This window comes from Hypomesus transpacificus, chromosome 18 (genome assembly GCF_021917145.1).
Source record: "Hypomesus transpacificus isolate Combined female chromosome 18, fHypTra1, whole genome shotgun sequence".
Lineage (NCBI taxonomy): Eukaryota > Metazoa > Chordata > Actinopteri > Osmeriformes > Osmeridae > Hypomesus > Hypomesus transpacificus.
The window spans coordinates 8,078,578-8,091,053 of record NC_061077.1 but is presented as its reverse complement, the minus strand read 5'-3'; the positions used below and the strand labels follow the sequence as shown (position 1 = coordinate 8,091,053).

The 12,476-nt window shown below is 41.2% G+C and overlaps 1 protein-coding gene across 1 annotated transcript; it reads right to left on the bottom strand.

The window, feature by feature from the left end:
* Positions 1 to 1,161: 1,161 nt before the first annotated feature.
* lactbl1a (lactamase, beta-like 1a) lies at positions 1,162 to 9,302 on the bottom strand. The gene is made up of 7 exons (XM_047041077.1): positions 8,937 to 9,302; positions 6,660 to 6,775; positions 5,780 to 5,886; positions 5,502 to 5,659; positions 5,173 to 5,387; positions 4,387 to 4,492; positions 1,162 to 4,221 (listed from the first exon to the last, which is right to left on the bottom strand). The coding sequence occupies exons 2-7, from the start codon at positions 6,763 to 6,765 to the stop codon at positions 3,243 to 3,245; spliced, it is 1,671 nt and encodes a 556-aa protein (XP_046897033.1). The 5' UTR covers positions 6,766 to 6,775; positions 8,937 to 9,302; the 3' UTR covers positions 1,162 to 3,242.
* Between the last annotated feature and the right edge of the window lie 3,174 nt (positions 9,303 to 12,476).

Below are 12,476 nucleotides of genomic sequence, written 5' to 3'. Positions count from 1 at the left end.
ATCTACAAATGCCTTGATTGCGTCTCTCTGTTACTCTTTCAAAATTAATGCGCTGTCGATGTCTTCTAAAACAGACTCGATGGCAGAATCATAACATCCCAGATCTCCAGCGGTAGCCATGTTTGTTCAAAACGAATTCAACTTAAGCGCTCTTTTGTGTCGTGGGTGATAACGTTACTGTTGATCATCCGTCCATCATCGTATAAAGCCCGCCCTGGCAATTTTATTGGTTCGCCCAGATTCTGGTTTTCTGTAGTTGGTCCCCAATACGAGACCCTCCAGACCCAACTTCCCGACCAAATTTTTTTTGGGGCGGGGAGAAGTTGGGCTGGCAGCCAGGCTACTCGTATTGGGGACCAACTACAGAAAACCAGAATCTGGGCGAACCAATTAAATTGCCAGGGCGGGCTTTATACGATGATGGACAGATGATCAACAGTAACGTAACCACCCACGTCACAAAAGAGCGCTTAAGTTGAATTCGTTTTGAACAAACATGGCTACCGCTGGAAATCTGGGATGTTATGATACTGCTATTGAGTCTGTTTTAGAAGACATCGACAGCGCATTCATTTTGAAAGAGGAACAAAGAGACGCAATCAAGGTATTTGTCGATGGAAAATATGTTTTTGCCGTCCTTCCTACGGGATTCGGTAAAAGTTTAATTTATCAGCTGGCCCTGATGGAGTTGTAATCCTAAACGGAGAACTTCGTATATGCATTGCCCTTTATTGTTTCGCTCAAAAAGGTTGACCGTGTGAACAAGTACTCTCCCTACCCTTAAATTAATTTTACAACACCGGCAAAAATCGTTTGTATTCATTCTTCAAGCATACTTCAAGTCTGCTTGTAGTTTAGTTCTGTTGACAACAACTATGCGGTGCTTAACATACGTCACATACTCTGTTGCTCTGATTGGTTGTAGATCTATCCAATTGAGCGAAGAGGCATTTGTTTTCCAGGCTCGTTTGAAACACGCCCTGTAGTCAAAGCCCAACGGATAGTTCTCAGACTCATATTCTGACTAGAATTATGAGTATGACAACTTCAGGCTAGTCAACAACCAGTGCAGGCAGGAAATGTGCAGATCTCACAAGCATCACAATGGGCTTCAACAAATGCTGGTGACACAAATAAACAGTAAGTGAAGGTGATTAAGGATTTATTTCAAATACATGGAGGAAGTAGCATTAGTTGACTTACTCGCAAATGCAGAAGCATGCCGGAATAAATGGAAACTGTGCAGGCACAAAGCACAACCCACATACATTCTTACTGTTTCGCTTTCACACCCTTACTCCAATTACAATGAGGTTAACTTTAACCACAAACCTCAAACCTTTGATGATAAGGAAAAATAAGAATCTTTTGAAATTTCTCCCTGCCCTATTTACCTAGCTTGGTGAAGGAAGTACCAAACTCCTTGCTTTGACACAAGGGTTGAAACTCGGTAGGGAGAGAGGAGTCAGAACATATAGCCACCGGGTTGATCTGTACTGAATCAAGATTGTTGGATGTTGCATCAGCATTGGCCATCAGATCCCAGAGTTTCATCACAGCCTCGAGTGAGAATGTGAAGTTTCTTTCCTAGTCAAAAGTTTGACAGTTTTGGTCAATTAAAAAGATATTTTACAAGACCCTCATATTAGTTAAAACACGAATGTAAAGCAGTGTATTTAGGAGTCGAAACCAAAACGTTATCATAGTTTTATGCATCATCTCAACTACAGAATCCATTATTGTTATTGTTAAAAATGACAATATGTGGTTGACTACCTGAACTGCCAACTCAAATTTGAATGAGTTCTTACCTGGACAATGACAGCATTAGACAAATGGCCTAAAGCCAGAAGAACCAGCGCCATGGAGAATACAGTCTTCATCTTGGTCTTCATTTGAGTTTCTCATTAGCTGCGTTCCTTTGGTCACAATTCTCTCTTAATAACAAAAAGTGATTTGTTAACAGCAAAGTGTTACTTCCCTTATAAGGGATCCAGTAGGTAACTCTTTGAGCATATTATTGGCCAGAAAATGTGTTATTTAGTTAGTAAATACCATGTCACTCTTTATGGTGCTATAAAAGTCTGGGAATCGTTCCTATAGTTGCAATATCAAAGAGGAACTAATGGATTTTAAATGTGTTTTATTGGATGTGTGTAATGCATGTGACCTGTTGGATGTTTGGTAGTCTTTAATGTGAAAGTGAAGTTTTGTATGTAATCTTTGTTCATAAACAACTTTTTGCTGTCAGTAATCATCCTCCTATGTTTGAATTTAGCTAAAAGGATTACCACATATAGTTAATTCTACTTCTCTATTTGAAAATGTATGCAATAACATACATTTAACACTTGGTTGATGAAACTACTCTGTAAGCCATACTGCACTAATATGCGTTTATGTTTTATTCCATTTCATTTTCAGGCTACTTGCTTATCCTGGCTTTAGGTAATCCCCAGAGTTAAATGTTTGAAAGACAGTTTTCATTCATTTGTTCATTGCCGATTGAACAGTTTTACATTTAAAGTGCTGTTTCCAGCTCCTGTTGTGATTTGTCTTTTGGTCACTGCTTACATGGTAGAACTGAGGGGATTACAGAGGTTTACCGGAGGCAATCTTTAAATAAATCGGAAAGGTTATAGACAAGGGGAAGGAAAGTCTAAGAATAGGTGTAACATGCCGTGTGCTTCAGAAGGAAATGTGTTCATCATAATCACCGGAAGACATTGCCTTAGGTGGCTAGATGCTAAATGCTTAAAACGTTTGTTATCATTAGCCCTTCATGGCACATATACTGCATAGAAGATGCTAAATAACTTGATCAAGTGCTCCAGAACTCATAAAAAAGGCCCGCTAACAATTGATATAGAGTAAAAAAAAAAACACAACCATTTACTTGGCTTCATCCACATTCAAACATAGGCATTTCAAATTGCTCAATGGGTATAAAAAGGTCCTATTGATAAAAATTATTTCTCCAGTCTTCAGATTGTTTTCTTTTCTTCCCTCTCCCCTCAAGAGTCAAGGGGGCACTTTATCATGGGAACCTCTATGTTGTATTTCCTAGTTTTGTAGTCACTCAGGTGCAATGAACTTTAAACTTTGGAAGTTCATACATACACCCTTCAAGAAAACGTAATTTGCCATACAACAGAAAAGCTACTGATTGGTGAGTGACGGGCATAGATGGACGATATTTCAATCACTTCCATCTTGGTAATGTTCATGTTTGTGTTCTGAGTTTATTTGGTAAATATTGGTCGACGAAATATCCGGATCACATTGTACGTGTTTAGTCCTGGGGAGTCGAATCCAGGGGACTGCCTCTTTTTATTGAAGACGTAGAAGTTAAAGAGCTGTCTGTCCTGGGCCTCGAGTGACACGGAGGCGCTGTTGACCTTCAGTTTGCAGGGATACTCCCTCTCAAACACAACCCTGAACACCCTCTCCTCCAGGTAGTCCAGCCTGATAGTCCTGTACTTAACTGGCACAGAGGTATCCACCTGGGGCCCAAACTGCTGCATGATCAAAACCCCATCCACATCCACCTTAATCTCATAGAAGGTCATGTTCTTGTAGGTGAAGACCCCCATGTAGGGCATTGGGTCGGGTGGTGGAGTGAGGTTACGTCGGGCATCCCTAAAGGCGCTCTCCATTGCAGGGATGAGGGAGCTGTAGGCCTGGGTGAGAAGGTCCTTTTTCCCTGGTCGTACCCCTGCCATCAGAACTACGAGTCCAAGCTTTAATTGTGGGACCATGGAGAAGGTGGCTGCGTATCCATCCAAATCTCCATCCTTCCTCACCACTTCATAGCCCAGCTGCTCATTGACTTCCCAGGGCGTGCCAGTGGAGTTGGCAAAGTAGCCATCGTGGCAGCGGAATAAAGGGGTCAGCATGGTCTTCAGGGTGTCTGGCCGAAGAAAGGGCCGGCTATAGGCCCCCAGCAGAATCATAGCCAACTTGGCCATGTCAGCTGCTGTCGAGTACATCTGACCGGCGGGGCGGTACCAACCCAGGTCGTAGAGGGGAGCTGGTTTGCCACTGCTGTACACTCCCACAGCCATCCGGTTCTGAATGCCCGGGGTGATGTCGAAGCCTGTGTCCTCCATCCCTACTTTGGACAGGAGGTTTTCAGACACCCATTGCTCATAGTCTGAGTCTGTTATCTTCTGGGCCAACACGTTGGCCAACAAAGAAAAGGCCACGTTGCTATAGTGACATCTGGGATTGGGAAAAATATGGTAATATGTCATACTCATTAAGTTACCTATTACATGAATGTGAGCATATAATGGGCCAGGACTCCAAGAAGTGCAGAAATCCACATGGTCAAGAACAGTGTGTCCAAAGCACAAGGATAAACAGTGAGGGAGGGAGGTTACTCACCTGGTGCCTGGGTCTGCCACTAGGACATCATCCTTTAACAAATCAGTGGCGGACTCAGTGTCTCCATTCCAAAGGAGACTGGTTGCTCTCAGCCTTCTAGGCAACCCTGTAAAGAACGCAGGTATGTTTTCATCCTGAACATACATATTACGTTCAAGTAAAGTCATTAGGTAGATGATATTTTTATGTTTATTGTATGTTATATATGTTTATTGTTCGCACTTTCCGGCCACAGTAAATTCAGTGTTTGTGTAAACCTACATGGCGAATAAAACCAAATTCTGATTCTGATAAGGTGAAATGACTATAAACCCTATTGAATCCCTCCATACTGCAGCACCTGTGTGTGTGCAAGGCTCCTCGGGTGAATGTCCTGGGCTGGCCTGAGATGTTAGCTGGTCAGATAGCTCCTTACTGTGGATCTATCTTTAGAGACAAGCCTGGAGCTAATGATAGATTCTAGGTTAGATAAGGTTTGGGGTAGCCAGTCCTTAAGAAGGAGAACACCATATTAGCATTTGCACCCAGACATAGGTATTTCCCTTCCAGTTTCCCTTCTAGCATCCTAATTTTCTTGGAGCCAATGGTAGGCTACTGCTTCTGTACGCTGTATACTCATCTGTTTTGTATGGTGTACAGACATAGTGTACAGAGACACAGTTGCTCTGTTATCCATTGTGCTTGAATATAATCAAGTGTCATTGTACCAGGTGCCTCCTCAGAAGCTGTTATGAAACAATGGAAGTAATTATGTTAAGTAATGTGGAATTAAAACCATGTTTTTACCAGACAGCTGGCTGGCCATGCGGCGTAAGGTAAGAGATGGAAAGCGGGGCGCCCGGGCCAATGGTATGCCTGTGTCCCATCTCTTCCCCAAGGGATTCTTAACAGTAAAGTTCTCAGCATATTTCTCCAAGGGGTCATCCAAGGATTCAATCTTTCCTTCCTCCCAAAGCTTATACAACATCAGAGTAGGGAAGATCTTTGACAGACTGGCAATTCTGTAGGGTAAAAAGAATGAGATATAGGTTTGTTGCACAATGATTTCTTATACTTACATTATATTCAAAATGTGGCAATACATCATATTTGTTTTTTTTTACTGACAGTCTCACCTATACACTGTGTATTCATTGGGTGAAGGTGAGGAAGGGCTACTTCCATTTAATTTGCCAAAGTGTCCATTCCATAGCACAGAGTCATTGAAAACCACAATGGCAGAAAGAGCCGGTAGGCTGATGTCATCAATACTTGACCTTAAAAGTGTATCTATCTGTTGGGGAGTGGTGACATTGAAAAGCGTTCAATAATATGACATCTTTAAATCTTTCTCGCAACTATGAACAGGGAGATTCTCTCCTGCTTGACATCAACATGTTTGGGACCAACTCACCTGTTCTAAGGCCTCCTTGAGCACTGCAATAGGGTGCTGCAAGGGTACAGGTTCTGGGAAGCGAGGGCACATCTTTTGTTCTTCCACCCCCTTTCTTTCTTCAATTTCTACTAAATAAAAAAAGGCACTTGCCAGTGACAACAGCGAAAACCAAGATCAAAAGCACTGCATTTGTCTACCATCACTGATACTCCATATCAGGTATAAATCATAGTGTGCTCCCAATTAGACAAGTGATTACTTCTGTACCATACGGTTTTCTGTCACCTATGGAAGGTTCTGGTCATGTTATCAGGCCATGCTAGCGTCCAGTACAGGAACGCCCACCTTCCTGCAGTACCCCTCCTCTGGCCCCTCCCCCCTCTCCACATTTAAAGCCTGCTTTAAAAGATCTGGTAATCCTGCAGTCACTATGTCCAGCTTTGTGTAATCCCCCAGCAGCCCATGCAAACGAGCAATTATGCCAAAGAGGCTAAGGAAGCCAAATGTACAAAAGTGGTTACAAATGTAACCACTTTCTCATAGGTTCATTGTTTGCTTGGGACAGTGTGTGGATCTAAGAATGTAGGCGGTCAGGTGGCTGAGTCCGGTGGCTGAGCGGTTAGGGAATCTGGTTAGTAATCTGAATGTCGCTAGTTCGATTCCCGGCCGAGCCAAAATGACGTTGTGGGCAAGACACTTCACCCGACTTGCCTCAGGGGAATGTCCCTGTACTTACTGTAAGTCGCTCTGGATAAGAGCGTCTGCTAAATGACTAAATGTAAAATGTTTCTAGAACAGGACTCATCCGAGAAATAAAGACATGATGGTCTTTAAAAATGCATGAGAGCATGGGGATTTACATGTCATGTCTTTCTAGAAACAACCTCCTTAGTTTTACCTGTTTGGAGTTTTGGCATCCTGTACTGCCATACAAAACATCCAGTCATCACACAGGAAAGCAGGAAAAAGACCACCATCCCTAACTTGCTCCATTTCACCTTCATCCTGAGTGTTCTGTGGATTTAATTGAAAGTTAGATGTCAGTGATGTAATAGATAGCTTTCTGTCACACCATGGCCTCTTTTGGTTTTTCCTATTCTGACGTTTGAGCAACTTGTTTTGTTTGTGAAACCTAGAGTCTGTGTATCCCAGCAATGCTCAATACTTTTCAACACTAAGCTTCACAACAGGAACAATATCAGTTGACACAAACAAGTTCAACATCACCATCAAATCTAACCTGAGCTAAACATATGTAATCTACAGACCTGTTGACTGGGCTATTGTAGTACAGTTGACTTACCACTAAGTTGCTCACTTGAGAAGAAAAGCTTTACAAGATCAAAACTTCTCCCATTATGGATGGCTTATCTTCAAAGGGACTTCATCAAAATTAACCCCCATTCAGGAAACCAATGTTTTTGTTCCTATTACCTCTTCACAAGACAAGCCTTCAGTACTGTTTCTGCTCAGACATATCGTTCCTGAGCATTCACTTGCCACCCACTACCTACAAGTACTTAATCCTACCCATGATCCCTGAACGGGTGATTCTATTCCCACTCCACCAACTACGGGACTGTGACATCATAATCTGCGGAGATTCAGCTGTAAACCGGTTGACGGTGGGGCTGAGGAGGGAAACCCTTAAGCTCTCATCCTCAGCAATCAAATCATTCCACTTTGGAGGAGGGTAGAGGGGGTTTCTATACTGGCTTCACTCATCCAACATTTGGTTCTTGTGATTATACTTCCAACAGGGCATCAACAAAAAGGCTGGACTGCTGTTTGGAGGTTACAGAATGGCAGAATTGATATCCATACCAAAAGTAATCAAATAAGTGGTTTGATCAGAAAGAAGTCATTAATTATGAAGCAGGATAGTGGTGGTTCTGTAACCATCTCGACTACAACACTGCCAAGTCACTTTGTTTGGAGCTCTGTTGATCAAAGCCACCCACTGACACACTGAAGGCTGTGGATTAGACAGACCAAATTACACTGTAATGCCTGTGTGGTATGCTGTGTTTCTTTGATGAGAAACAGATGGCGATTATCAGATATATGCCAATGTTTCCTACTACAATCAAATCAATGGCAGTCAGTACAACTACTCTTAAAGTGACAGTATAAATAATATTTCTGCAAATACATTCGGGTCCACCATAGATGGTTTACAAATGAATAAATATCAATTGCTGAACTTTTACTAACCTTGATCTTAAACATAAGCATTGCCATAAGCATTACCACGACCATAACCATACCCACAATCACAAACAAAAATGGTTATAGATCCACATCTTTTTACTAACCCTATTGCACCAGCTAGCCTACCTCATTCGGAACCAAACCAAGGCATGAATTATATTCTAAACTTGACATGGTATCTGTTCCCTTGATATCCCTAAGGGTAATTCAATAGCTTCACACATGCCCAGTTAACAAAGATTTTTTTTTTTTACCACATGCTGCCAAATGCATAGAAAAACACTGCACATTGAGGTGGGCCTGGAGAATGGATGGCAGGTGTAAATAACAGGTGACAGCTGGGTTTGACTCCTTAGGTCAATACATCCTGCGTCTGAGATATCCTCACTGACATTTTAACTACCTCATTGATATGAACACGGATGTACTGTATGTTCTCATACGCATCAGGAGAGGCTAAACACGTATTTTTATTCAAGGTACTTTAGTTTTTTCTTCACTTAAGCCTTTTTGTCTTTCTTGGACGGGTATTACCCAGTCCTTCCAGAAGAGGGCGGTAGATACTGTAATGTTATCACATTACTGTAAAACGCATCACATCAGGTTGGATTCATTTGGGATTATTTAGAAACTGTTCTCTATCTAAACAAAATTAGGATTGGATGAAAATGGGACGAAAGCTGGCAGAGCTGTCTCAGAAAACTGCCAGACGGTCCGCGTGGATCATTCAGATGTTCCGGGAATCATAAAATCACTTTAAACAAGATACAATTATAAATGTTTTAGAAGTTTTACTAGTTATGTAAATATTGTCCTGAAATACCGTAATCTAAAACTGTTTATTTTAAATCGTCTTCTTTGTCTCCTTGGTATGACATAACATGTCAATCAACCCTCCCACATTTGATCTGAGCATACACAGTGGCCCTCGGCCAAAAAACTCCTCCGCCCTAAAGTTGCTTACCAGAGTGAAAGACCTCCAACTTCCTAACTTGCCTGTATTCATTTGGGAATTATTTTTGTCGTAGCTGTGCTATAACTGTAGACTAAACATCAAGTCAAACAAAGACCGAGGGTGGAGAGGAAATCCAGACGACAAACTTAATAGTACCTGGATGCAAACGATGTCGAAAAACAAAAAAATTTGGGCAGCGTGAAGAAGTATTACTATAGGCCTCGTATTTACAATCAAATTATTTAGATTTACGTATTTATTTAGTTTCATGAGTTACAATACTAGAATAATACGAGTCTAAAGAAAGAGATCACTGCACAAAATGCATTTTCATTTTTTACAAGGCACTGTTTTCATTGAGTCCTGCTTATTCCATTTATGCTGGAAGAGAAAAAGGAAGTGGCCACTTGCTGCTCATGTGTGACCCCTCCCATCTCTTGTGTGATCTCATCACTGCAACCAGGCAAGAGCACAGTGGAAGGTCACTGAGCAGTGGATTCACAGTCTGATATCAGCTCCACTTGCTTGAATGATCTGCTCTCCCTGCCGCAAACAGTTGACACATTAATAGAGTTTCTGATCATCTGTTTCTGATCCATATTTAATTGAATTAAATGACATGCTAGCTGAGTTGATTTAGTTTTACCAACTGTGAAACATGTTACAATTCAAGATAATAAAATTAAGTAATTTCTTCATCGAACAAAATTGGTTTTAATTTGAGAAATGTCTGCTTCAGAGGTGTAATAACTTTTCCATAGTAGCTTATCCTGCAGACTGCATGGTAGTCATGTTAGTGCATACCCTCTGGACAATGCTGGAATAGTAGGCTTGTGTCACCTCCGCCAGCAAGGTCAATCTTTTCAATTTGGTGCAGAGGCCTTAAAGGGCAGCCTTACTTCAGCACGCATCACAATCAAGCACACTTTCAACGGCTGCGTGGGGCTGGGGAATTTACTACAATTATTTGTCCAATGCATTCATGAAGCAAACATCTAAATATGTATATCTTATAGCTTACCAGATGTGTCAGTCTAATGTACTGAATCACACTAAGCAAAATTGCTGTCAAACCTAATTTGGCACAGTGATCACTGGCCCAGTTGATTTATATTTCCCAGGGACTTGTTTTAGCCTGGAGGAAACACTTTTTTTACCATAAAGCTTAAATCCCATGGTGACTGTGTTGTGTCATTGTAGACATGAAAGGGTCAGGGGTGCTGTTTGATCCTGGTGTGAGTTTCCAGCACTTGCCTTTAGGCAGAGTGGGTGTGCTTTTCTTACAGCATGACGTAACTCCATAGAATAAAGAAGGCTATTAAAAGCTATCTCTATGCAGTTGTTTAGCTCTTTGTGTTCTGTAAGAGACTCAACAACGTGTGTGTGTGTTTCTGTGTGTGTGCCTGTGTGTGCATGTTCTTATGTGTGCGACAGAAAGATTTTCATCTGTACATGCTGGTCAGGAATTAGTCTTGTGTTGCCTTGGGATATATAAATATATATAATATTAATGAAGATATGAAAGAAGCTAGAGAGAAACCAGCTTCATAGTTCAATTTATGACCCGCAAGTCAGGACAGATTAGTCCTGATTGGATCGTTGGTGCCATGTGTGACCTACAATCTGTGCTGTGCTCACATTGGCAGACTGGATGGTCGCCGATCTCCCTGGGCAAAGGTTTCCATGGGAACGACCCATTGGCTCCTCTAATCTGCTGTTTTGCAGCCCTCACTCATCTTGAGGCTGAGTTCTGCTGGATTCCTTTATGTCAGTCCCATATTCTTCTGCTCTATTTCCTCACTCTCTAGACCCACTCCCTCGCTAGTCTCCCCCTCCCCCCTCTTCTCCTCTCACCCCTTCACTGGTCTGCATGCTGCTCTGTTGTAACCCATTTTGATCTTTGTCTACTGCACAACAATTATGATGAATCAGATGAAATCTCACAACATATTTCTAGCCAAGGCTTTCCAGCATTGGTAGTTGAAAATAATACGTTCTATTAAATAATACGGAATCAAATATATTAAAAGATTTTCTAGAATCCACATAATATAAAGATTGAAATGAAACCTCATACAGACAATACCTTTTAATGCTATAGTAATACGTGATATATTATTCAGCTGTATTCTGTGCTGAAGGCTCCTGACATGGAGCTGTTCTCAGCTGTTAAGCGGCAGGAGAGAGCAAAGGGGTGAGCAGAGCTCATCTGCAGTCTATCACAGAGTGTGCCATGATACTAGACATGCACATGTGGGTTCCGTTGAAATGTCTGAGGGGATCCCAGAAGAGAGGATGTGCTAGGTCCAGCCAGACATCATACTATCTCTCCAAAAAGCCCTTTTCTTGCTCCAAAGCACCCAGTTTTATTTGTGATGTCATGGTTTTTTGTTCAACCATTATGTTCACATTCAACCAATCATTAAATGAGTTACACGTTTTTCTTTTGAAGCACCTCCATTGAATATCCACGTGTATCGTTTTAATAAGCCCAGATAACAATCACTGAAGGTGTTGTAATCCACGTCTGAGGTGAACAATGGAGGCTAAATACGGAATGGTGGGTGCTCACAGTTTACTGTGTCAAGTCCAGTTTGGGCTTGACACTGGGCCACTTTTTCCTTAACACCCACATGAGTATCCTAATGTTCTGTCTGTCTGCGTAACAATGTTGAAGTACTGAAAGGTTTAATCACAGCAATATTATCATAGAGTCACAGCAATAGACATGTTTCCAAAGATACATTTAACTTTTTGTGCTTTTACTTTTGTGAATTGCAAAAACCTCTAAGTCATCAGTTTAAACATGAAGAGCATATATTGAAATAATGAAACTGTTATGGTATTTACTTTATTTCAGATTCTTTTTCTGTTCATTTTAGGAGAAATACACAGCATGTCATGTAGTTTCAACTGTCTTCTCAGGGTGGCACTATTGGTCGACTGATAAGGATAGGATAGCAAAAACACAGTGTAGATGATGTTTGGTCTCTAAAAGAAGTATAATACCTACAACTTGTTAGTATTTGTATTACTAGATACATTCAAAATGTATTACTAACATGGCATCAGTAAATTGTACAAACCCAGTGATGTAGATGCCATACGCTTGTATATTCTGAGTACAATGATGCAACTTGTGCAAGGACTATATTCTGTCTATATGATAAAGTCCTCTAAGTGTCAATTTGATTGACATCACCTACCCATTGACTGTTCCTAATTGGACTATTTTTGGAAAAACCTCACAAAATCGCTCATGCAATCTAAACATGTGCACTGCTATTGTAACCATACCAGTCATAAGTCATTATAAACTCTAAGAGGAATGTAAAGATGTGAATAAATCATTGAACTATAATTACATTGTTTTTGCGGATTCAGTTTACATGGGAGGATGTAGCTGTTGTGATGTGGCTGTTGGATGGATGATGTTTTTGTCAAATTCCTTCATATTCATTCAAGTCAATTGTAATTTCAATATATAGCAACTGGTTGTAGTAGGTGCAATGTGCAGAGGGTAGCAGCGTGTCTAGTGAAAAGTCGTAC

Excerpts from the sequence above, each read along its gene's own strand:
- lactbl1a (XM_047041077.1), bottom strand. The coding sequence starts at position 6,765 with ATGAAGGTGAAATGGAGCAAGTTAGGGATGGTGGTCTTTTTCCTGCTT. Across the intron at positions 5,887-6,659 it reads GATGCCAAAACTCCAAACAG|AAATTGAAGAAAGAAAGGGG; the intron begins GTAAAACTAAGG and ends TTTATTTAGTAG. Across the intron at positions 4,222-4,386 it reads GTGGCAGACCCAGGCACCAG|ATGTCACTATAGCAACGTGG; the intron begins GTGAGTAACCTC and ends TCCCAATCCCAG.